Raw genomic sequence first — 27,455 nt, 5'->3', positions numbered from 1 at the left:
GGCTGACTACAGTAAACCTAGGAATAAACAGAGAGACTAATACTGGCGTAGATGCCATTCTTCTTATGATGTAACGAGTACATCGGGTGTTTTAGGAAGTGTACAACAAACTAAATCAACACTGAACTGACTTCAGCTGAACAATGACACTGTTTACTTTTAGAAAAGCTGCTTTGAAACAATCTGTATTGCATAAAGCGCTATATAAATAAAGGTGATTTGACTTGACTTCAATGCCATCCTCTTAAAGTCATACATACATGTCTTGATAATAATTTGTTGACTGAATGAGACATTCAGTACATTAACAAATTAGAATTGGAAAAAGAAAATAGTGTTAATTAAGACAATTATGTTGAGTGAATGAATCATGTTTTCTTGATTTTTGCCACTTTTCATTTTCCTTTTTTTTGTTGTTGCTGTTTTCATGTCTTTAGCTTCCATTGAAGTTTAGAGTTAAATGTCTCCTTTTAACATTTTCTTGCCCTCATTCTCATCAGAGCAGCCTAAAACATGATCAGTCAGATTCTGCCTGTATTATGTATCCCCTCTCAGAACATTGGACACGTATTCTGGTGTCATTCAGTTTGCGGCCACTGCTGTCTTATTTTCTGTAACAGTATAGAAAGTGAGTGCAGAGGTGCCAGAGCTCTGGGTCCAACTTTACTGTTGCCTGTGCTGTTGAAAAGAAATCCTTGGAGAAGTGTGAGGTATGTTACAGATGGAGAGAGTGAGAGAGAGCGAGAGAGAGAGAAAGAGAGAGAGAGAGAGAGAGAGAGAACAAGACTGTTGCAGAGATTGAATAGAAGACATTATCAGCTGAGCACAGGGGCTGAGAGGCGGCAATGTCGGTGTCTTTCCTGCATCCTGTTTGGATGTTCTTAGCTGGTCTCGCTTCATCTGGAGCCTGGACATTATTTCCTGGTCAATGTAATCAGAGGAATAAGCCAAACAGAGACATGGAGGAGAGAAACTGAGAAAGAAGTGTGAGGGAGAGGAAGAGAAGGGCAATGAACGAGAGAGAGAGAGACATGGGATTGGAGAGACGGAGCGTAGGCAGTCGGGAGTGCTCAGGTGTGGGAATTAAGCTATCTGCTCGCTGCCGAGGAATCGCTTCGATCTGCTGCGGATACATTAAAGGAGGGACTCTTAACATTATCTACCAAGCACATAAACCACAACATGGAGAACTAATGGATTCATGATGAGCTGTCAAACTCCACATTCAATCTGGTGGATACTTGTTTAAGAGGGAAACAGAACTGGACAAATTAGGGGTCCTCGGCCTCCTAAATGATGGACAGGTGAGAAACAAGTAATCTTTTTCTCTAGCCTCACTGGACATAAATGTCCTACTAGTGCTGTCTGCCAAGGTGAGCATTACTATGCAGTTTGCTCAAATAATACAATCAGATAGTACAATTCTCTTACATTTTTGTCTCAACAATCTCATTGCATTCAATCCATTGTTGTATTGTTTAACATGCTATTGGTAGATTATAAATAGTTAATGAGATTTGTTTGGAGCTAGTTTGGTGTATAGATTTATAAGGACTTACTTCAGTTAGGTTTCGACTACTCAATGTATCTTTATGTAAGTCTATATAGTAGAGTTATGTAAAAACAAAACTCAAGGTTAAGGTATAAAACGGACATAAGGCCCGTTCACACCAAGGTCAGTAACTATAACTATTCTAATTATTCTAACAATATCATTGGAATCACTTTCATAATTTTTATTTTTTTTCCCAGCTGTATAAATAAAAGCATTGGCAGCCAATCAGAATACATCTGACTTTAAAGAGCTTGAGCATTTAAAGTGGCTTATACTAAACAGAACGTTATTGTGCGTTTGTGTGGATGCTAATATACTTATTGTTATAGTTTTCCTTCTTGGTGTGAGCAAGCCTTTACTTAAGTAAAATGTACATTAGCAACCACATAGCAATGCCTCCGTAACCACCCTGAAAGCCTCAGCAATGCCATAGCAATGTGTGAACAACCAGAAGACCAAAGCAGCTGTATGGCTATGCCCTGGCAACCACCCAAAACACCCTAGCAACACCATAGCAATGTGCTGACAACCAGAAGACCATAGCAGCTGAATGGCAATGCCCTGGCAACCACCCAAAACACCCTAGCAACACCATAGCAATGTGCTGACTACCAGAAGACCTTAGCAGCTGTATGACAATACCCTGGCCACCACCCAAAACACCCTAGCAACACCATAGCAATGTGCTGACAACCAGAAGACCATAGCAGCTGAATGGCAATGCCCTGGCAACCACCCAAAACACCCTAGCAACACCATAGCAATGTGCTGACAACCAGAAGACCATAGCAGCTGAATGGCAATGCCCTGGCAACCACCCAGAACATTCTAGCAACACCATAGCAACATGCTGACTACCAGAAGACCTTAGCAGCTGTATGACAATACCCTGGCAACCACACAGAACACCTTAGCAACACCCTAGCAACATCATTGCAACGTGCTGACTACCAGAAGACAACAGCAGCTGTATGGCAATGCCCCGGCAACCACACAGAACCTGGAAAACCTTAGCAATGCCACAACAACATGCTAACAAACAGAAGACCAAAGCAACTGTATGGCAATTTCCTGGCAACCCCCCAGTACACCCTAGCAACACTATAGCAATGTGATGACAACCAGAAGCATAGCGATGTGCTGACAACCAGAAGACAACTATACGACAATACCCTAGCAACCACCCAGAACATCATAGAAGACCATAGTAACGTGCTGACAAACAGAAGACCATAGCAGCTGAATGGCAATACACTGGCAACCACCCAGAACACCCTAGCAACACCATAGTAACATGCTGACAACCAGAAGACCATAGCAAATGTATGGTAATGCCCTGAAAACAACTAGAACACCCTAGCATCACGGCAGCATGTTTTGTTCAGTTTATGTAGTTATATTTTTGACTGAGCTTTAATTTAATGGCTTGGTCATTTTATTTTGTGTTTATATATTACATTATGTGCTTATATGCCAGTTAACATGGCTTAAGGTGTATGTATGTTGTACTTTTGTGGAGATGATGATGATGAGGAGAGATGTTGTCTGTTTCCTAAATTGGAGTGTTCCTCTACGAAGCTATTTAAAGAAATCTCATTAACGCCTCTGCAAAATAACACAATCTCGGCTACGTTCGGTTCAAGCCAATTCAAGCAAAGTGTCCACTTAATTTTCATCCAGTTTCTCTGTTTACATGTTTTGGTTTTTAACAAGAATCATTTTCATCTATTCTCTTCAGGCCTTTCTCAGGCAGGTAACAACGAACTGTAGGCTACACTGTTTATTTATGTAGGACAAGGTGGCTCAAATTAGAAGCATATGGCAGAGACAACAGTTTGCATCAGACTTTATGAGACCATGATTGTCAGCTCATTAAGGTTTTGGTCAGTATGTTCGTTAAAAGTGTGTATGAGAGAGAAAACTGTTTTCCTGACATTAATGAGTGTCACAATAATTACCTCGCTTTGCACTTCACACAACGCCTTGGAGCTCAGCCATGTACCTCGTCACAACCCTTTAGGGGCTACACACAAGTTTTACACACAAACAAACATTCCCCTGACAATGCATCCAGGTGATAATTTGTCTCATTTCTGAGGAAGTTTCCTCTTTCTGTTGGCATCCAAAGTGCTGATGATTTCGTAGCTAGCACAGTAACTGTATCTCCAGACCTGATTTATACACAAACACTGAGTGTTATTATTACTTCCAGCTATATTTTCACCATCTCTTATCTGCCAGGATGTTTATTATTTTTACCTCGTTTTTTCCCCTTACAGTAACCACTTCGCTCCACTCCTCTCAACAGAAATTTGATCAGTTCGCAAAATATTTTCTTTGCTTTATCAAATACTGCAGCACATCTAAACCACAGCACTCAATTTCTTCTACGATAGCCAAAGGCTGAAGGTGTATTTTTTTTAATATGATGTGAAGTGATTTTAGCGCTGGGAGACCTTAAAACGTGAGCTATTTTTCTCTTCTGCCTGTATCTTTGACTTTGAATAGATTTGCACAGTTTTGCAAAGGTAGAGGACTTCAAAATGAATGATTGTGCCTCAAGGTACTGTAACACAAAGTGAACAAACTGGCATTTTCCTTTTGCTAATCTGAGAAAATAAGACTCACACATCTTCTGGATCCTTTGGGAGAGAGTTTGCAATGCCTTTGGACGTCTGCGTTGAAGTTTGGGGAGTAGAACTGTCCTTTCGTTTTGTGTGCAGTGTCTATTACCTTACTTGCTCTGTACAGTTGATTAACGCATCACTGCCAGACGAACCACCAAGACCTTTAAAACATGCACCCAAACCAGCCTAAACAAGAGACCAGCCTAATTGTCTTCCCTGCTGAAAAAAAAAATGCTTGAGCATGAATTTCAAGGCGAATTTACAACCCCATTATGAAAATATTTTTACCCTGAGGAGACTCTAAACCATTTGGAGTTGGGAACACATTTGTCTATATATCTATAAATTCTTTAGAGGCAAGCAAACATAAATCTTGAGATATCTTACCTAAACATGGCCTCCCAGATAAGATATATTTGGCCTGGAACAAATGAATACATTAGGGGCTGAAAAACCTTTTTTTTAAAACCTTTTTTAGGTCCCTAACTACAGTTTTTTCACATGCCATATTTTCAGATCACACTCTCTTCATCCCTGCGGCAAAACCCTCATGTGTTTTCATGTTTGACCACTTGAGGTTATTTTAGTTTTGTAAACTGCAATTTCAGCCTCCATCATCTGAACTCCAGATCCAGTGGGAGTCTAAATGAGGCTGTGATAAGCCTCTGCACAGATATGTTTGGTCAGGTGAAAATGCTGAACTGATCGATACTCTTCTAAGAGCCAATTGAAACGGTCTCTAACAGGCTGCGAGACCACGGTAAGAATCAATCGACCCTCACTTCTCCCGCTCCCAAGTCAAAGCCAATCTCAATATCTCTTCAAACACTAAATACACAAGAATTTCACCTGATGTCCACAGATTTGGACATCAGGTACAATCATTGTGGATCAACATATTTACTTTGGTTGCCTCTGTGCATGTGATTTCTTGATGCACTGAGTTACAATTTGGACCCCATTTGTAAATACAGTGTTGAGGTTAATAGGTGGCCAGTTTTATGGCCAAACAGATATAATTCTGAAATGTCTTACTCATCCACAACTTAAAAGCAATTCAAATTCCAATTTGCCTATACCAGGAGTAAGGAGACCATTCCCGAATTTGGGATCTTTGCCCCACATCCTGCAAGACGTAATGTCCCGCATTTCAATTAGGCTCTGTATTTTTTTCTTCCCTGAAATTACAATATCACAAATAAGAAACATAATACAAAAATTTGATTGGCGTTTAAAAATTTATTTGCGCAGCCATCATGTTTTCGACATGCATAGAGAGGGATATTTCTATCTATCTATCTATCTATCTATCTATCTATCTATCTATCTATCTATCTATCTATCTATCTATCTATCTATCTATCTATCTATCTATCTATCTATCTATCTATCTATCTATCTATCTGTCTGTCTGTCTGTCTGTCTGTCTGTCTGTCTGTCAGTTTATTTTAGAACAACTTAACTTTTACTTGAATACATAAAAATACACTCCTGTACTGTACTTTTCATTTTTTTCTCATTCTCTCTCTCTGTTGTTCTCTCCTGAGGAAGTAAGGTCAGATCCCGCATGCTATCCGTGAGCACTCAGCAGTAAAAGAATGCTGGAAATGCTGTTGTAATAGCATTGAAGACCTTGCAGATGTCTCTTTTCTCTTCTGATTGGCTGTGACTTGCATGTATTGAGCAGTTACAGTAATAATTCACAAATCTTCATCAGTGTGTTCTGAGATGGACAGTAGAAATGTACTGAAAAACATAAACTGTACCGCTTTGCTTGATTGCTCACAAAATCAATTTAGGTCTGCATTGTTACATCTGAACGTTCCAAGCTGTATTTTATTTGAAATACAAAACACTTCCTTGAGCAAACAAAAACTTTGAATCAATGTAAACAGTTGAGAGATCGCAGTGTTTGTACATGCATACACATCTGCTCTAGTTTTAACTTGGCTTGTGTTTATTTATCCACAGGGCTGCCCAGAAATTGAATCTGTCTTCCAAGAAGAAGAAGCAGCGTCCTGCGCCCCCCGTGGCATGTGATCCACCCCTCTTTCCCACCAACTTCAGTGGCATCCTGCAGGTGTCTCCGCCCCCTGCTCCGCCCTGCCTCTTACGGGCAGTCAACAAAGTCAAAGACACTCCCGGCATGGGCAAGGTAGGATCTGTAATACAGTTTTTCTCAGTCGCTTTGGTGCATTTCTCACATCACTATTTACATTTGCACAACAGTTAGTTCAACCTCCACAACATTTAGTCATTTTTGCACATCATAGTAGCAGTTTCTCATTCCTTCCAACATTTTGCAAATGCTTTTGGACATACATCAATTGCTTTCATACAACTCTCTGCTGTTTTATAACATTATCATTTGCTTATGTCATGTCAGTCAAAATTAATTATACTTGTGAATGCTGAATAGTCATTCATTCCATATAAAACTAATAGTCCTCATTTCATTGCTTGAGTCATTACATACAAAAATGTTGAACTGTCAAAATCTGTCAAGCAAACTTTACAATTTTTTTATCTTTTTTTTTTTTTTTTGTTGAAAATGTCTCCTAAATTGAAAAATTTCTCTCTGGTGAATTTCAGCTTTGAGACAGAGAGGAACGTCTGGATGTGCATGAATGATTACAGTACTATGTATGTTGTATGTTCAGTTCCAATATGTACTGCAATATTGTTTCCAGTTGTGCACAGCTCTACCCAAAGGGAGTTTATGTTTGTTGTAAATAAGGGTGTATTTTTTTCTTTTGCACAATGCTGTGAACAAATTAGAATTGCAAAGAGCATATGCAGTAAAAATGTGAAACATACATATTCAGTGTCTTGTACTCAGTTACCTCACTAAATACAGTAATGTGTAACTTTACTGTATTTTTCAAATGGCTGTGCAAATAGTATATAGTGCTGTCTTGAGCATTGTCAGGTAGTGTCACCAAGATCTGACTTTTTTGCATTGAAAAACATTTACAGAGTAAACTGTCACAATGAAAACATGACAAAGCCATTTGACTATCTTGTTCATAAACAATGAAAAATTGATTCATAAAACAATTTTCATCTTGATGACACTGACACTTTCATTGACATGAATACTTGCTTTTGAGGAATGAGCTGTCCATTTTGAGCAAGTGACAAGCTTTTGCAGGTTATCAACTAGGTTTTGCAGTTTGTACTAATTGTTTTGAGAACTGCATTAACTGTTGTGCAAATGTAAATTGTGATGTGAGAAATGCACCAAAGCGACTGAGAAAAACTGTAATATATCAAAAAGTTCTGCATTTAGTTCTAGTTATTTTATAAGTCTTTTCTCTTGTTGGTTAAGTGTGTTTTTCACCTTATCAGTGCTTAGAGAAACATGTTTTTGGAGTTTTTAATCTTTAACAGTAATGCCTCACAATTGTATATCAACATCTCATCCTTTGGACCAACTATACTTTGCCATAGATTTTCACTTCCGTTTTAAAATTGCTATCCTGCTACCAGGAGTGGGGCACAAACCCACAAGGATATTTGTCCATTGATCTTAAGTCCAACACCTTAACCACTCAGCCATCCTGGTCGTTTAGATGTAATATTTCCAGACTCAGATAATTCATTTGTCTCCTTAACTGCTGTTTAAGTTCTGATGAGATGGGCAGGACTGGAGTGTTCATGGTGTGTGATGGTGTGTAGTTTCAAGGTGCATTTAAAGCATTCAAGAAAAAGAAGAAAAACCGCCAAGGACATAATCAAATGAGCACCAGAAGTGAGGCAAAACAGGCACATTTTAATATTACTAAATTACTTTCTGTGTGAACTATTTATTTTCTCTGAACAAAATAAAAGTGCCTTCAGTCAAAATTTTGTGACACAGGCATCAGAAAACAGAGATGGCTGAGAAATGTAAGCATCAGATGTGTACTTTGGCAGCACGTGAGAACATATTGGGCGGATGCGAAAGAGTTTTGCCTGCAGAATGCATGCAGAGATCACAGGTGAAAGTGTTTTGTTCAGGAGAGATGCAGTTGAGGAGCAGTTTAACATTCATGAACGTAGGCCTTTGATCTTACATTCTACATTATTGCACTGACTTCTCACCTGGCTGGTTCACAAGTTTTTTTGTAATACTAAAAACCCCTTTGTTCTTCAGAATCACTTTGAGAAACTGGTTTGTTGATAACGCAACCACATACAGCAGGATTACTATGATGTCATTTAAAGTTTACAGTCTACCAGGAGTGGGGTTTGAACCCACGAGGACATTTGTCCATTGGATCTTAAGTCCAACGCCTTAACCACTCGGCCACCCTGGTTGTTTTGTGATGTTAACACTTTAAGAAACTACTTTGTTAGTAACACAACCACACACAGACACATTTAATAATACAACCACTTTGAGAATCAGTTTTTTTAGTAACACAACCACATACAGCTGCATTACTATAATGTAATTTAAAATTTACAATCTACTAGGAGTGGGGTTTGAACCCACAAGGACATTCGTCCATTGGATCTTAAGTCCAAGAATTTCTCACCTGGCTGGTCCACAAGTCACTTTGTAATAGTGACCACATACAGCAGGATTACTATGATGTAATTTAAAATGTACAATCTACCAGGAGTGGGGTTTGAACCCACGAGGACATTTGTCCATTGGATCTTAAGTCCAACGCCTTAACCACTCGGCCATCCTGGTAGTTTTGTGATGTTAGCACTTTAAGAAACCACTTTGTTAGTAACACAACCACACACAGACACATTTAATAATACAACCACTTTGAGAATCAGTTTTTTTTAGTAACACAACCACATACCGCTGCATTACTATGATGTATATTTAAAATTCACAATGATCTACCAGGAGTGGGGTTTGAACCCACGAGGACATTTGTCCATTGGATCTTAAGTCCAACGCCTTAACCACTCGGCCATCCTGGTCTCTGTGCAATGCTTGAACCCCCTTTATTCTTTCTACAGGTGCTTCATAACACTTTGAGAAAATGGTCTGTTGGTAAATGCAACCACATACCGCAGCATTACTATAATATATTTTAAAATTCATATCCACGAGGACATTTGTCCATTGTAATACTAAAACTACACAAGTCACTTTGTAATACTAAAAATTCCCTTGTTCTTCAGAATCACTTTGAGAAACTGGTTTGTTGGTAACGCAACCACATGCAGCAGGATAACTATGATGTAATTTAAAGTTTACAATCCACATAGGAGTGGGGTTCTAACCCACGAGGACATTTGTCCATTGGATCTAAAGTCCAACGCCGTAACCACTCGGCCATGCTGGTCGTTTTGTGATGTTAACACTTTAAGAAACTACTTTGTTAGTAACACAACCACTTTGAGAACCATTTTTTTTTAGTAACACAACCACATACCGCAGAATTACTATAATATATTTTTTTATTAATAATGATCTACCAGGAGTGGGGTTTGAACCCACGAGGACATTCGTCCATTGGATCTTAAGTCCAACGCCTTAACCACTCGGCCATCCTGGTCACTTTGCAATGCTTGAACCCCCTTTACCAGGAGTAGATCATTATGAATTATCACATACAGCTGTTGTAACCACATACCGCAGCATTACTATAATATATTTTAAAATTCATATCCACGAGGACATTTGTCCATTGTAATACTAAAACTACACAAGTCACTTTGTAATACAAAAAATTCCCTTGTTCTTCAGAATCACATTGAGAAACTGGTTTGTTGGTAACGCAACCACATTCAGCAGGGTTACTATGATGTAATTCAAAGTTTACAATCTACCAGGAGTGGGGCTCGAACCCACGAGGACATTTGTCCATTGGATCTTAAGTCCAACGCCTTAACCACTCGGCCATCCTGGTCCTTATGTGATGCCAGTTTGTTAGTAACACAACCACACACAGATGCATTTAATAATACAACCACTTTGAGAATGTAATGTTTTTTTTAGTAACACAACCACATACAGCTGCATTACTGTAATGTAATTTAAAATTCATAATGATCTACCAGGAGTGGAGTTTGTCCGTTGGATCTTAAGTCCAACACCATAACCACTCGGCCATCATGGTTACAACATTGGGTTCTTTTTTTCCAGCCATGTTTCAAGTGGCTGATTTTGCTAGTCTCATATGTACATTTCAGATCAGTAAACCATTCAGTTGAATCACTAGTAAACCAGCATCATTATACAGTGCAAAAGCAATTTCAGTACCCTCAACCAAACATAATGGAAAGTCTTCAGCCCCCTGTCACTCTGTCCTGTCTTTACCGCCGCCTTCCTTTATTAATTTACATGCTCAGTCAGCATACTGTTCGCATCACTGATTTCTCTGACAGTTTGTTGTTTTTCTATTTGAAACTACCCTAGTAAGCTCTTGCGCGGAAAGAATCTGTCAAACGCATGCATTGGTACGAGCGCTGACAGTGGAGAAGCCCCTCATGGTGAAAGTTGATCCTGATCTTCAGCGCATCGCAGGGAAACCAGCATATCTGGCATTCCTCTCAGACACAAGAGGATGGGGGACATTCATCTGTGTTTGGACTCAGTCTGTGCCGATTTGGGTCACGATATCTAGTGCTGGCACCTCCCAAAAAAATCTCAGAGGCAATCATATTGCTGTGGGTTTGTCGAATGTGGATGTTTCTGTTAAGCAAAATGATAAATTTTGGAAGCAGATTTTGAGAGACGAATAATTAACCACTAGGCGGGTTGTTATTGAGAACTTTCGGTGAGTCCACACAGTCATCTTGCATTGGAACAGCTTGAGTTCATCTGTAAACAACACCCACATTTAGGCTGCATGTTGTGCGGTGTGCTGGCGAACTAAAAATGAACCATTCTCCAGCCGACCGGAACATAAGCAGGATGGTGGGCGATGCAAATTCTGGCATTTACAGCAGAGAAATGTCACCTTTCTCAAGGGACAGGGCTGCAACAGTGGCCTTTGGATAGAAGAACATTGTGAGATAAGATATTGATGGATGTAGCTGCTCTATACTGCTGCTTTTGTGACACCCACAAGTGATCGACTTTGAGGTAGAGATGAAAGACACAGATATATCGTTCATATTTGCTCTGAATAGAACTAATTAAGTAAAAACACTATCTAAAAATGTGCCTTGCACTCGTGCAAATTTACATGTGACATTATTCTACTACGATGACGTGAATATACAGTATAGGAATTCATAAAAAAATTCAGTTTGTGTGTGAATGATGTCATCACCCCTTCATCTCCAGCCCAGCAGTTTTGCCCCAATTCACACAGTGATCGTGATTTGCACCATCAGGCATGTGGCTCCCAGAGTGAGTTTTATGACAATGTGATGAGATTAAATACCAAAGGCATCTCCATTATCTGCATAATGATAAAGCAATTAGTGGTGACTTTCAAACACTTCTAGGAGCTCCTGAGTAAATTTGTACGTGTATCCATCAAATAGAACAGACTAAAGCTGTCCATTGTAAGTCTCCCTTTTCCTATCTCCGGTTTCTTCATCATTGAGACTCTGTCCATCTTCCGTCTACTCTAGAACGTTTCTGGTGGTTTACAGGAACACTTTAAAGTTTAAACCCTAACGCTAAAAATTATTAATTGGTTTGTGTAGAGCCAACTGAAATTAAACGAATATATGAATAAAATTAATATTTATAACTTTCTTTTTCTTTTGAGTTCACAAAACTGGCATATTTTAAGTAATCTGAATTGTTTATTTGTTTTGAGTTTTATTAACTTGTTTCTTTTAATTTAGACAAACTTAAATTTAACTTAAACTGGGCTGGGATTTCCATTTCACAGCATGCTTTGCCATGACACTCAAAAGGCAGAGTAAATGCTAAAATTAAGTGTTATATAATGTTTTTTTTTTTTTTTGCAAGATTAATGTTAAGTGGTGTTTAATGTTTTGTTATGCTAGATTAGACGAGTTAATTATATTGTTTTTTGTAGGGTTACCATCATGGTGACGAGTGGACCTTGAGCTTAGCTTGAGAAGCGATAAATGTTAAATGTTTTATGTTGCTGTCCTCATTCAGAAAGTGCTATGCTATGCTAATTTTATCAAATCATTGTGTAACCAATTAGCAAGGTAACATTTATTGAATTAGCTAGTTAAATCTAACCAGGTTTCCACTACTAAAAATATTTAAGTTGAGATTACATGATAATTTTAAGTTAAATGTATGAATTAGCTTACTCAAACAGTTAAGAGCAATTAAAATGTATGAGTACAAAATAAAAATATGCAAGATCTGCTTACTTTACTTAACTTAAAAAAGTGAATATGATTACCTAAAATTTTGGCAGGGATTCAATCACCTGGCCAGTGTATCTGACCTTGGAAAAAAAATTACATTCAGTAGCTAATCACATTTTTAACTGCCCTTTTCTAAAATTGAGGTGTTAAAGAAAACACCTTACGGGCATCATGGAGTGAGCAGAGCACATGGGAATTCAATAGTCTGAAATATTAATCCCGGTATGCCTGTGATCATTTAACACATCAGTTTACACTGCAAGAAAATATATCTAAGAAGAAATGTCTTTTTAATTAAGCTTTGTAGACCCTGCCTGGAAGACAGCAGATTAAAGAGTGATATAAAGACTTGTTCTGCTATTCTCTATCTATTGTAATGGACATATCAACTTCAGGCTTATTGATTCCATAGAGTAATCCGAGGGGATCTCAGCCCACTATAAAATATGAAACTTGCTTTCTCTATACAGCTACAAGCACATATAAGCTGGATAAGATCTGTGCATCACAGGTCCATACTTCAAATGCCAAGATATAAATCACATCAGTCTTTGAAATGAAAAGTGTTCAAATGACATTTCATCGTGGCATTTTTTCAAACCTCCCCTGTAAATATCAGGGAATAAAGCTTAGCATATGTAGAACAAAATAAATGTAATTAGCAACTCTAGCCTACAAGCAAGGACTGGGCTCATAACTATGCCGTTTGAGAACTGATAAGGCACCCATTAACCGCTCTGATTCAGTTCAACTATGCATTCATCAGACTGATTCAAAGATGTAACTCGTCTTTTAGAACTATGCTCACTCTGTATATTTTTAATTTACTAAAAAGATCTGACTCATAAGAATCTGTTGTGTGTGAATCTGACTGCTCTGATCGTGCAGAATGCTTTTGATTCACTAAAAAGAACCAGCTCATAAGAGTCATTTGTTTGTGAATCAAATCGACTTGATTGCGTTGTTTGTTTGTTTGTTTGTGCACTTGTGCTGCACTATGGGGACAATAAAAAAAGGTGTTTTTTGCCCTTGTTTTGATGCACGGTATCATATTTAATGCAGTCTTTATACCCACTTTAACAACTCTGGCTAAATATTTTGCAATGGCGAGGAAGCTTGCGCAACTGAGGAACATGCAGGCATGCTCTTCAAGCAAAAATAAGTTCACATATGCACTAAAATCACATTGGGATCCTCTGCTTAAAGGTAATAGTAAAGATTCCCAGACAGCAACATAGTGTCGGCCCAGATCCGGCCCACATTTGGTACACGTGGATTCCACACGGCCCAGATGTGGGCCGGATCTGGGCCAACACTATGTTGCTGTCTGGGTTGTCAATGAAAGTAAAGTTAGATCTGAAGAAAACTCTTGTATAATTTGTTTGCCTAGGTTATGCCACTATGATTTGGAAGTTTGTCATCTAATGCCATGTCCAATACTTTTTGGGCCATAAAATGAGGTCTGAATCAATTGACATGAATTAATTTGTGTGCAATAAAAAATAACTATATGTATTATTTATTTATTTTATATACAAAAGCAACTATTCTACAACTTATCTATGGGGTTTCAGAAATATTATAAAATGCAAAATACAAAATAAATGTGAATCTAAATGTTTTGATGTAATGATGAGAACTAGTGAGCACCACTGAGTAAGTATGTGGGCTTGGCTCCTGTTCCAGTGTTCTTAAAGACCTTTAATGACCCAGAATAAAGCATCTCCTTTCATTAGTCCTGCTGCTCTATCCAAACTTCTCTCACCCACAAAAGCTGTGAGAGCTCATAGGGAGACCACCTCCTCCGTCGCCATCCTGCCGCATATGCTGGCTAATGAGCCCCCCTACTGTGATCTTATCCCTGCTTTTGAAAATCAGAGGCTCAATGCATGCAATGGGTTGCAAATCACCAAACAGAAGAAATTCTATTTGTGGTAATGGGCTTAGAGATGCTGGACGTACAGTAACTAAACAAACCTGGAAGGATTGGTTATACGGAAGAGAAAGAGACATGACTCTTTGTAGCGCAGGGACTGTGGGTGTAGAATAGGGTTTCATTAAATTCTGTCTGCCAGCACGTTATTAGATCTGAGCCGGTTTGAAGCTATTGGTTGAGACTTATCACTGTGGCTCAGAGAGGAGCTTTACCTCAAATGTAGACTCTATAAACTTGTATAGATAAGTCGTACTGTATACAACTCTTCTTGATGTACCATTGCTAGAAATGCTGCCACATCTCTGGTGGATTAAAGGCGCCAATGTATGAAATGACAGTATATCATTACGGCGTCAACGGTCAGCTGCATTCCTTTTTTCCCAGAGCTGTCCTGATTTGTGCGCACATATTCAGCAGGTTAGGAGAGAAGTGTTGTGTGTGATGTGTTCCCAACAATGCACCTCATGCATAATTCAGGTGGAATATGCAAAAACTGTAGGCAGGGTTCTTTTTGCTATTAAATGACACCAGGATGAAATATTTAACGCACTGTAAGGACATTTCTGGAAGGCTGTTCCCAGGAAAGGCAAATATTCCTTGAAGTTTCCTGCTTCTCCAATTTTTCCTTGGAGAAATGACCTAGCAATCTCATGTGTCTTCTTTATGCCTAATACACATTTTGTTCCCGAAGAAAGATGACCAATCGTGACAGTTTCTGTGGCTCCTGAACAGTAGTCTTATGTCATACAGTGGGAGAGGTTCATTGCAACCAAGACGGCCATTGCGACCAAAGATAGCCTGCGATAATTTTTTAACAGTGTCAGAAATTTAACATGATCATCTCACAGTGTGTTTGCTGCTACGACCTACGTATACCAACTAGCCAATAAAACATGAAATGGTGTATTGATCAAAAATGGTGTATTGATCAACTTGGCATGGCGCTAAAACTTAAAACTACTTACCTCAAGCTCCATTTGCAAAATAGCCATGATGACATTTTATTCTTCTATACTACGAGGTATCATCATCGTACAGTCTACATACATATACCCAAGTTTATTAGATCAATGTCGTACAGTGTGATTTGTATTATCGGATTTTATAGGATTGCCGAAATCGCAGTCAATAGCAGGCATTAGAGTTTCAGAAGATATCTCAACTGTGCTCAGATTTGCCAAAAAACTAAATTTTACAATCAAAAGTCAGATTTTACAGTATTAATTCAAGAATTTTTCATATATAAAAAAAAAAAAATCCATTATTATTATTTTTATTACTGAATTGAATGTATTTTCAATTGTATTCTGTTTTTGCATGTCAAAATGAATCTTATTCTTTCAGTTTATTTCTACTATGGAATTTTAGGATGTTTAAAAGAAATAGTTGATATTTAAATGACAATCCATGATAATCGCACATTAGTCTCATCTGCATTGTTTTGTTGTTTTTCTTAAAAAGGCATATTTATAAAAAGTTATTTTGTTGCATCAATATACATTATTTGTGCAATTCAAAAAAATTATTTGTGTAATGCAAAATAATTACACACATTATTTTGTGTATTATTATTAGTATAATTTCTATACAAAATCAACTATTATACACATCATCTGTGAGGTTTCAAATAATGTGAAATGAAAAATACAAAATAAATGTAAATTGAAATCTTCTTTTCAGTAAGGAAATGAAAGAGCAACTAATTTGAGCTTTTGTTCTGATTTAAGAATTGGAATTTGTCATTGAATGTATTGATCTCAGTGGAATCCACTTGAACTATAGGATTATTTCTCCTTTCCAGAGGCAATATCAAGGAAATCTCCTTATGATGGCTCTCAGATCTATTATTGATCCTTAAATTAGAAAAAATAAGTCTTGAGAGAGGCTGGTTTTTATTATCTCAGTGTACTTAAACATTCATCTAAAGACGCACCAATAAGTACAATGCCTAAAACAAATAGATGCCGGAATGACTGATACTCTAGAGAAGCAATTTTCTCCTGCGTTATCAAAATGTCTATCAATGTAGTGATGATGGTATTACAGTTGCTAATCCATATGGCGTCGAGATTGGATTTCTACGGTAATTATGTCTGCAGCTTTGAATTCGGCTTTGCATTGAGAAGACAAAATGAGCTGCTGTACTGTTCTAGGGTCAGACAAATCTGTTGTTTGAATATGTGCTTAACTTGATATTTAATCTTGAATGCTTTGATTTCACTAATTACATTTCACAGCATGACAGATGTTATAACTGCCCCTTGGGCTGCTGCATGACCACAATTCCATAACAAGCAAGGGCTCAGAAAGAAAGCGTATTAGTCACAGTTTATAGAGTACCAGAGAGCGTTTCCTTTGGGAGGCATTTATAAATGGGATGATGCATTCAGTAGGTCAGCTGTTTGTTTAGCTTAGTGAATATGTGTAGTCCAGTAGATATTTGAAGGATTTCATAATGAACTGTTCAGCCTAGAAGGAAGCAAGGATGCATTAAATTGATCAAAAGTGACAGTAAAGACATAACAAAAGATTTCTGTTTCAAATTAATCTTCTTTTGAACGTCCTGTTTATCAAAGAGTCCTAAAAATATCAAGCAGGACAACTGTTTTCAACTTTGATGATAACAAGAAATGTTTAGAAGCAGCAAAAGAAGCAGCAAACCATCATATTAGAATGATTTCTGATGGATCATGTGACACTGAAGACTGGAGTAATGATGCTGAAAATGTAGCTTTGACATCACAGGAAAAAATTACATTTTAAAATAAATGATTTTTTAATATATTTCAGATATTTCACAATATTACTGTTTTTAGATTAAATAAATGCAGTCTTGGTGTCCACGTATAACCATTGTGTCTAGACTTTAGATGGGCTTTCAGTGTCACTGAGTTTGAGTTGGAAAGAAAGCCAATATTTATCTCCTGTCTTTCTGCATGCCTCCAACAATCACTTGTGTGTTCTACTCCACTAATCTGTAATTACATTCAGTCAATGATGGTTTCACTGAGCACACTTGCAAACGGGACATTAGGTGTTTATCATTTACATGTATGTGATACATGAAGGGTACATACATTACAGGCTATATTAGATGGTGTATTACATCATTTAAACTACATTTTCTCAAAGAACAAGTTAAAAAAAGTAACTAGTAAATGTTCAGCTATTAGATTCATATAACATTTGGTGGACGTGCAATCCGTTCGTTCAGATAGGGGTGAATTCAGGTTGACTGGGACACATTTTCCCAGTCATCTCTATGGCAAAAAGTGTCCTGAATTCACCCCTAGGCTATATAATTTCACTGGACATACCACTTTTTTGTAGACTGTGCACACTCTCATTGGATTCATATTCAATCCCTATAATTTAGAGAAACTTAGAGTAAATTTTATTTTCCTAAACTAAACTTCAGCTGAAGATACTTGGCATACCTTTTCCTTAGTCTTGCTACTGCATTTCGTAGCATTACTGAGATTTCATGTTTGCCTGCTGTCTCCACACATTTGACTGTGAAATATTAAAGAGCTATGAATAACTCTTAAGTATCACACTGCACACGCTTCTGTCAAAAACACGAGTAATGGTATGTTAAAGTTTGAGGGTTTTTCGTCACAAAAAGTTGTTCAAAACCACTTGAAAAAGCAAGTGCTCTTATAGGAGTAGTGTTCGGAAATGAGGTGCGAACTTTCTTCAATATTTAAACCTTTAACAGAGCTGTAAACCTACATAAATAGCTTGTTCTCCCTCAAGCAGAATGTTTTGTTCTCAAAAACATTGGTTGAGTTGTTATTCACAGATAGGTTGGTGCTTTGAAACATGACAATCTTAGTTGCATTACTGAGCAGATGCTGTGGTATTTCTGTGCAGGTTAAAGTGATGGTACGCGTTTGTCCTTCATCGCCCGCCAGCGCGGCAGAGTCCAGCTCTTTCCTGAAGGTCGATTCTCGTAAGAAGCAAGTGACCATCATGGACCCAGCGGCTAATTCTCAGCAGAATCAAACTCAGAAACGCGGCAGCTCCAACCAGGCTCCTCCAAAGATGTTCGCATTTGATGCAGCCTTCTCCCATGATGCCTCTCAGGTGAGGGATTGGTGCTTACCATTAAACATGCAGTGTGTCATTTCAGCCACTAGTGGCAGAATTGCAAAATAATTGCTTCCTTATACAAAGCAACAATATGTTCTTAGTAAAGGGAAAATCCCTCTGGAGAAACCTGTCTTAAAAATAAAGGTTCTTATTGGCATTGGTGGTTCCATGAAGAACCTTTTAACATCCATAGAACATTTTCATTGCACAGAAGGTTCTTTATAGAGGGAAAAAGGGCCCTAAAAGGGTCTTTGGGGAACTAAAAATGGTTCTTCTATGGCACTGCTGCAAAAACACCCTTTTAGATCCATTATTTTAAATAGTGATTAAGGTTAAAGACAAAAATGGCAGTTTATATGTCTCGCCTCTTGGGATTTTTAACCTTATAAGGTTACCAACCCAGATCTTTTACCTCATAGCTCAATAATGAAGAAAAGTCATTTCTGCTATCTAGAAGATCTCTTCCACACATCAAGTGTTTTTTGCCTTATTGTCAACTTAAAATATCTAAAAATCCTTAAAATGACTTTTCGTTAATATTAACATTTATTTGTTTATATTATATACATTTACACTTTTATCCAAAGCGACTAATGGTTTAATTGAGAAGGAAAACAATAGATCTGCCAGTGCTGTAAGACAAAATACTCTTTTATCAAATATACTGTACATTCTCTGAAAACAAGTCCTAATATCTAATGCCATGCTGCTTTTCAATTAAATTTGTCTCGTTTAAATATTTTTTAGATTTTTATTGTTGTTGAAAACAAGTGAAAAAAGACATTAAAGATACCTTAATTTAATTTAATATTTGAGTTATTTTTGCAGAGCATGAATTTGATTGGCTGTTCACTGTTTCCTGGCAGGCAGAGGTTTGTGCTGGAACTGTGGCTGAAGTCATCCAGTCTGTGGTCAATGGAGCAGATGGCTGTGTATTTTGCTTTGGACACTCCAAACTAGGTAAGAGACAAATTACATACCAGATCTCTTTAATATATGAGCCTATCACAAAGTGCTTCCATTGCCCCTTTCTAATATCTTGTAAGTGCCTTTTTAGGCAGACATCTTTCTTGTCTTTGTAATGAATGTCAGGGCCTTAATACATCCTGTAATGTTTCCATCTCTCATATGTGTTTTATATTCCATAAATAACCGTTCCCAACACCTCAGCCGCTTACTTCCTGTAAATTAGATGGAATTAGTTTCATAGCATGCATGGCAGACTACAAGATGATCTCACCCTGTTTAGCTGTCATTGTCCATTGTTGTTTCTGGAAGATTAGTGTAAAAATGTAACCAGCCATTTGCTTGGAAAACAATGGGAAAATGCTACTGTGGTTGCTGGTCAGTGATTTGATGACAGCGTGTAATTCCTCAGATTCCTCGTTTCCATTAACCTTTACTCTGAAACCAAAGACCGGCTCATACATCATTGGAAAAGCATTCCACAGTGATTTCATTGGTCAGCCGCCCAAAGCTAATTAACTAGCTGTAATAACCCAGACACTGGCCTGTTAGTGCTTTGAAAGTAATCACCTTAGACATTTTGCTTTACAATGTGGCTGTATAAACACGAAACAAAAGAATCATGGTGAACTTGAGCTGTGTAACGCGCCGACCCCTGGTCACCATTGGTGCTTAAGCGCATGAATACATAAGATAGGTTCTTTTAAGATGTATCTGGCTTGAACACGCAGATTTGTTTTTGTTTTAAACCTTAAAATCAACCGGAGAGTGAATTAATAATCATACATAATACTCCCTGACCTCTATATCATATATGTCATGCTGGCTGTGAGGATGCAAAGGCCATATGGTGACTATTAAAATACTCTAGCAGTGTTCTGGATGAAGCTTTATCTTCTGAAACTGCTTGATCAGCCTGGAGGCTTATTTATGCTTTTTTTGCAGTCAGAATACATTAAACTGAAGTACAAGTTGAAGCCTATAATGCGTTTGTGTGTGTAAAATGTTTAAGAGAGATGCTGTAGTAATTGAATCTCTATCCAGTCTGATTGAATTACTGACTTTCAGTTCACCTGCTACAGAGCATCCATCTTATTTTCCGCCTGTAAGTAAAAGCCCGGTGACTTTAATTGATGTGAAATACCATTTTCGAGAGAGCAGGTTTGATATGCTACAATCAGAACATAAAATGTACAATGTATTAAAACAAATAATAAAATTAAAGTACATAAATGATAAATAAATGTAATTGAACTTTCATGTTTTTTAATTTAAATATATATATATTTTACATCTACAATGCTCTTCTAACAAATTTTTTCTATTATCTGTTTTGATGGATTTTAATGCAGTATAATCATGATGACAAGTTATCTAGGTGAACAGGTATATAACATCATTGTCACATGTATGTTCTGTTTTGGATTAGTTCTAGTTCCCATTTTCCCGCCACTAGTTTGTTTCCTTGGTTACTGATTGTTATGCACCTGACCTGTTTCAGTTTCTGTTGATTAGCCTCCCTTGTGTATTTTAGCCTTCAGTTCTCTTCTCACAGTTCTTTGTTCTGTGTTGATTGTCATTTGAGTTTATGTGGTTGTTTGATTTACTTCCTGTGTTTCCTGAGTTGTCTAAAGTGGTGTTACTAAAGACTGTTCTTGCTGGATTCTCCTGTCATATGATTTCCTACAATACAACCACCTGCCAGAACGTCAGTAATAGCATGTCAAACTATAATGTATTTCACAAGTATGCACCCAGAACTGGATTTTTTGCACTTGATTTATACCATCTGCAACTAAATGATTACTATATTCCTGCATCATAGTATTTGCATGGTAATCATGGAATTACTATGATATTAAAGTACCCCCCCCCCCCCAAAAAAAAAAAAAAAAAAAAATTGGATGTAATGTAATTTGAAAAGTCGCCTACTAAGGGACTGTTTACATGACACTTTTTTCAAAAACCTTTTCTGTGTTTTGATTGTTCATTAAAGGTAGGGTAGGTAGGCCTAATCATTTTTCTAAAAAAAAAACATTCCAAATTTGTTTAAACTGTCTTTATATACCAATACATAATTAAAATGTAAGTACTCTGAAAAAGAAAATATAAAAATCGAGTGACTGTAGACCTTTTAATCTGCAATAAACACAGCTCATTATTTCCATTCACTCCACCCCCTCCCTTCTGAGCTCCTTCCAAAGCCACGCCCCCAAAACACATGAACGCGCGACGCCAAACGCTCAGGCTGGAACAAGACGCATTTATTACCTGAGACGAGTGGAGAGGAAGGAGCGCAGTACATACAGTGACATCATGTCAGAATCACATGTCATAAAATACCTAACTTTATCACTATGAATATAAACAAATAAGATTTCTTTTAGTACTCACTATCAAGCTAGCATATCGATAATGGTAAAGTTTCATTCGGTAACGAGCTATATTTATAAGGCAAAACTAAAAACAGGTTGCATTGATACATGTTTTTCCATTACCATCAGTTACACTGTGATGAAGATGAATTTCGTGTAAGATTCATAACATATACGGTGTTTTGCATGTAAGAGTTTCCATGATGAAAACATTGTTGACTCTAATGAAGACTAACGTACACTCCGAGTCCGGAGACAAGTACCGCATCGTCGGTTCGAGGACAGGTCCGGGGTTGAGGGCGAAGCAGAGGAGGTCGTTCAAGAGTGCGGGCAGGGTCCGAGGAAGTAGTTTTTGCCTTGTTTGCCTTCGCTGACTGCATATGCAGGTGCTTTGAGCTGAATATTTCCGGGAACGGTGACATGTGATGAGTGCACGCCGGGCAGCGCGCGCAGTGGGGCTCGGGGCGGGCACGAGACATGAAGGCATCTGATTGGTTCTTTACATTCGCACCGAATGGCAGTGATTGGTCAGAGTTTTTACTGTCCTGCAGCTGCTACAGAGGTCTGATTTTTTTCATTCCTTTTTCTAAACACATAATGTATTGACTACTATCAGGATGGAAGGACCATTTCACCCAGTATAAAAAAAAGTGTTTCTGAACAGGATTACCTACCCTACCTTTAACAAGAGAACGGCGTTGTGGGGGCCTGAAAACACTAGCTTTTGAAAACGATACCGTTATTGTCTCCGTGTAAACTACAACAAAGTTAATTTGTGAAAACTGTGATTTCATGCGTATTAGGTGTTCAGTCTATAGGCGCATAGTTTTTCTTTACAAAGTGGCATTGCCAACTACTGGCGTGGGATGAATAATACAGCGTTTTTATAGTTTTCATGGATTGGTGTGAACCAGGATCGGTTTGACAATGGTGTTGTCCGTACGCGGAAAATGCAAAGGAAAAACATTTCCGTTTTCAGTACATCGTTTTCGTGTAAACGTACCCTTAAATTAGAACTATCACCTGCCACAATAGTATAACATCTCCTTAAATATTACTTAAAGTGTATAGATAAATCCGCCGCATGTGCTTCATATAAATCATGAATAAATCAATACTCTGCACCATTGCAGGATTGTCTTGTATTTATGAACTGTTGAGATGTTTGGAATCACTGTGAACCGTGCAAATGAGCCTATTTCAGCAGACACTGTATCATCTCTGTTTCTGTTTCTCTTTCTCACTCTCATACCCACCCAAACTAGAGGAATCCGTCTTTTGAAGTTAAATCTGGTCTGAATGTGCGCTGTGACATATGGCTTTGTTTAGTGGCCCCTTTCATGTCAACAGCAGGGGTATTTATGCATATGACCGTTTGGAGGGCAATGTCCAGAAATGAATCCAGGGAGTGCCAATCAACAGGCTGTTGTTCCGGTTCTGGTCCTGCGGGTGAACCTGCTTTTAATGCCCAGTGCTGCCCACATGGCATATGTGCTTACTCAACCACACTACGACATATGGCAAATGTCAGCGTACTTTCAAACAAAGGGCTTTTCTCGAAATAAGAACCCATTAAGGCAGACAAAACATTCGTGTGATTAGGCATGGTACATTTTCAGACTATATTTATAAGCACGATTACATTAATGTTGTAAATTTTCCAGCTGTAATGGATTTTTAATTGTATTGGAATGTGTTGGAGTAGCGTGTATGTGACATCTGTCACTGTGGTTTATGCCAGAGTGCTGGTCTGGAAGCTAAATATCACATTAGAAAGTGTGAAATAGACCACACATATTGGTGTAATGCTCTTGAGGCCAAACAGACACCATGGCTTTAACACCTGACCTATTTCTACTGTAACGTTCCACTCTACGCTTGCCAATCATTCATAATGCAAGGAATGTGAATGTATTCAAAGCAATCGATCGTCAACTTGGTTCTTGGTCTTGTTGCAGGCAAATCCTACACTATGATTGGCAAGGATGATTCCATGCAGAGTTTCGGGATTATCCCGTGTGCCATCTCCTGGCTATTTAAATTGATCAACGAGTGCAAGGAAAAGACGGGTGCGCGTTTCTCCGTACGAGTGTCGGCTGTGGAGGTCTGGGGAAAAGACGAGAACCTGAAAGATCTGTTGTCAGAGGTGGCGACAGGCAGTCTGCAGGACGGCCAGTCTCCAGGAGTCTACCTCTGCGAGGACCCCATCTGCGGGATGCAGGTAAACGCATTAATGTTGTTCACATTTCTTTAATTATACAGTATATTGTTCATGTAAGGGATTGTTAATATAATCACTGATTGATGCTAAAATACTGTGGAAAATGTATGTCAATTTTATTCAAAATTCATTATGATAAATTAAATAACATAAGTCAAATGAAAGGTGAAGTGTGTAATTTTTTACAGTGTTAAAATTTCTATTCCATTTTAATATGATTTCCCTAAAAATGTAAACACTGTGGCACTATGAAAAAAGCAACTTTGTCTCAACCAATGTGTGGTTTTGGGGCCAGAGTTATTTTAGTATTATTCAGATACTATTATAGTATTCATACATATTTTGAATTAGCTTTTTCATTTTTTTATTATTTTTTATTTTGTTTCAGGTTTTATTTTCATTTTAAAGTTAACATTTTAAAGAGAGGATTAGTCGAGCAGAGACAACCCCTGTCTCTGTAATCCTCAGACATCTGCACTAATCTCATCTTGGACTGATACCTCACAGCAATGGATTGTAATGCCCTCACTTCTCCTGTTCTTATGACAGTCAGCCTTATCACACAGAGCACGCTTCAGACGTGATAACCAAGGCAGTGCTGACATGAAAATACTTTTTTTGCCCAATAACAAACCTTTTTTTTTTTTTTTTTTGACATTAAGACTTAACTGAACTGACAGTATCTCAATACTTTCTTTTATTTTCTCTAGTACTGTTAATAGAGGTTAACAGATTGTTTTCTTCAAGAGCAGGTTGGCTGATATAGAGCCTATACACATACAGGGGTTGGACAATGAAACTGAAACATTGGCCAATATATTGTTGGAGGTTTCACTGATTATACATTCCATCAGTAAGAGCAGAGTGTGACAGTTGAATTAGCAGAGCAATAGCACATGCTGTACATTAAATAGTGCAATCCACACAACTAAAATGGGAGACATATCAGAGTTCAAAAGAAGACAAACTGTTGGTTGCACATCTCGCTGGTTCATCAATGACCAGGACAGAAAGTCTTTGTGCTGTATCATGAGTCAGGGCAATGTCTGCATACCTCTACTTAGGGGACGAACCACATCCAACAGGAGTAACTGTGGGCTGTAGACAATGTGAAGCATGTATTGTTCTCTGATGAGTCCACCGTCACTGTCTTTCCCACATCCGTGAGAGTTACAGTGTGGAGAAGCACTAAGAGGTTTAACATCCGGACTGTTGCTGCACAGAGTGAAGCACAGGATCAGTGATGGTTTGGGCTGCAATATCATGACATTCCCTACTGTGCTTACCAAACCATTCTGAAGGACCTTGTGAACCTAATGGTTCAAACATTGTACCCTGAAGGGGGTGCCGTGCATCAGCATGATAATGCACCAATACACACAGCAAGACTTGTGACAGAATGGTTTGATGAACATGACAGTGAAGTTTAACATCTCCCATGGCCTGCACAGTCACCAGATCTAAATATTTTTGAGGCACTTTGAGGTGTTTTGGAGGACCGAGTCAGAAATTGTTTTCCTCCACCAGCATCACAGTGACCTGACCGCTGTTCTGGAAGAGGAATGGCTCAAAATCCCTCTGGCTACTGTGAAGAACTTCAATCTGTCATTCCCAAGATGAACTGATGCTGTTTGGCTGCAAAAGGAGGCCTTGCACCATACTAATAAATTATTAAACCAGGTGTTTTAGTTTCATTGTCCAAACCCTGTATATATGGTGATACACACTATTCAACAAATGCTGGAATGTATAAATGTATAATTATTTTACATATTTACTAAATTAACTGGAAAATGAATCACTATCTAAAAATAGTTTGAACTTGATAAAGAGCCAATATCTTAAAATAGAGAGATTTATATAGTTTAGATAGCAGCTTCTTGATTCTGTAATCCTATTATGGCATTTTTCACAAATAAAGTAAAAATAAATGTCGCTTCTGGCAATTATCGGCCAAACCGACCAACTTAGCTACTGATGCTGATAATAATGTTCAACGTCAGAACTGTTTCTCAACCAAAACTTTTTACACAGTTACAGAATCAGAGTGAGCTGCGCGCCCCTACGGCTGAGAAGGCCGCTTTCTTCTTGGACGCTGCCATTGCTTCGCGCTACAGCAGTAAGCCAGACTATGATGAAGAGGAGCACCGTAACTCTCACATGCTCTTCACCCTACACATCTATCAGTATCGAATGGAAAAGACCGGCAAGGGTGGAAGTGAGTATCATTATAAGCTGGATATAGTTTCAGTAGAGACTCAACAGGGGTTCTCAACTGGTTTTTGGTCTGTGACCAAATGTTGGTTATTTTTGGTTAAGGTTGGTAAGATACTGTTATGATGGATAACAACAGCATCTAAAACACAAAATAAGTTGCTGATCGGCTGTGCTAGACTTATCAGCAGTAATCTGCTCTATTCCACGGTTGATTTCAAACTTTCTCATTATACTTCCAAATGTTGCCAGCATGGTTTATAAATAGTCTGTTGCTGATAATCTTAGAGAGGGGTGTGATAACAGGAAAAAAGTGCCATTGTTAATGTGAGATGTAGGATCTGATCTAAAAGCTGTCATGCTAAAGCTTGCTATTTCTGGAGAACATGCTAATTTCTCTTATCACAAAAAAAAATCTGTTTGGCACAAGTGAGTCCTGCCTCCTTCCAAGAGTGAACAGAAAGTAAAACCAGATGTGTTAGCTTGGGCTTTTAGGGTATTTGGGTAAGTTGAATTAACTGTGTATAATGAAGCTAATGTAAGCAAAGTCATGAAATCCACTCTAGATGTTTCCATGATGAAGGTTAACTTACATAATAGAAACACATAGAGATATAATGTTGCCATTTGATAGAGTCATTATCCTCAATTTTATCCTAATAATCCTTCATTAACCTAATAGGTTCCAATAACACTTCATAATGGAATTAGATGGTCATCATGAGGTTTTTGACAGTTTATACTGTCCTTTATATTTAAAGTTTCTTTACATTCTATTGCTTTTCCAGTTTCTTTGCAAGCTTGATATTTTCTTTAACTAAGTAGCTATATAAATGTTTTAAAAATGTAATATTGTGAAATATTATTACTTTAAAATAATATTATTCATTTAAAATCTATTCTATTTTAATGTATTTTAAAATGTAATTTATCCCTGTGATGGCAAGAACTCCAGTCTTCAGTGTCACATGATCCTTCAGAAATCATTCTAATATGCTGATTTTCTGCTCAAGAAACATTTCTTATTATTATCAATGTTGAAAACAGTTGTGCTGCCTAATATTTTTTTACAAAATGTGATGAATAGAAAGTTCAAAAGAACAGCATCTTAAATGTTTTTAATGTCACCTTTGATCAATTTGATTAATTTATTTTAAAAATCAATCTTGGTTATGGTTGTGTAACACATCAATTACTTCAATTGAGTCGCTTA

At 37.8% G+C, this 27,455-nt stretch overlaps 1 protein-coding gene across 4 annotated transcripts in view; it reads left to right on the top strand.

Moving 5' to 3' along the window:
* Nucleotides 1-27,455, top strand: part of kif26ba (kinesin family member 26Ba) — a 96,463-nt gene that overhangs the window by 58,940 nt on the left and 10,068 nt on the right. For 3 of the 4 annotated variants that reach the window (XR_014199066.1, XM_082142269.1, XM_082142268.1), the window contains exons 5-9: nt 6,154-6,337; nt 18,248-18,460; nt 19,333-19,426; nt 23,766-24,028; nt 26,063-26,246. Coding sequence is in view for 3 of the 4 variants with exons in the window: in XM_082142269.1 (XP_081998395.1) it covers nt 6,154-6,337; nt 18,248-18,460; nt 19,333-19,426; nt 23,766-24,028; nt 26,063-26,246 (938 nt within the window). In the remaining variant the exon portion in view is untranslated. Of the gene's footprint in view, nt 1-358; nt 1,305-6,153; nt 6,338-18,247; nt 18,461-19,332; nt 19,427-23,765; nt 24,029-26,062; nt 26,247-27,455 lie in introns of those variants that run through there. The other variant, XM_082142270.1, reaches the window with a different exon arrangement.

This window comes from Leuciscus leuciscus, assembly GCF_965113295.1.
Source record: "Leuciscus leuciscus genome assembly, chromosome: 17".
Classification (NCBI taxonomy): domain Eukaryota; kingdom Metazoa; phylum Chordata; class Actinopteri; order Cypriniformes; family Leuciscidae; genus Leuciscus; species Leuciscus leuciscus.
Note: the sequence above shows the minus strand (reverse complement) of the source record. Positions and strands in the feature narration are given on the sequence as shown.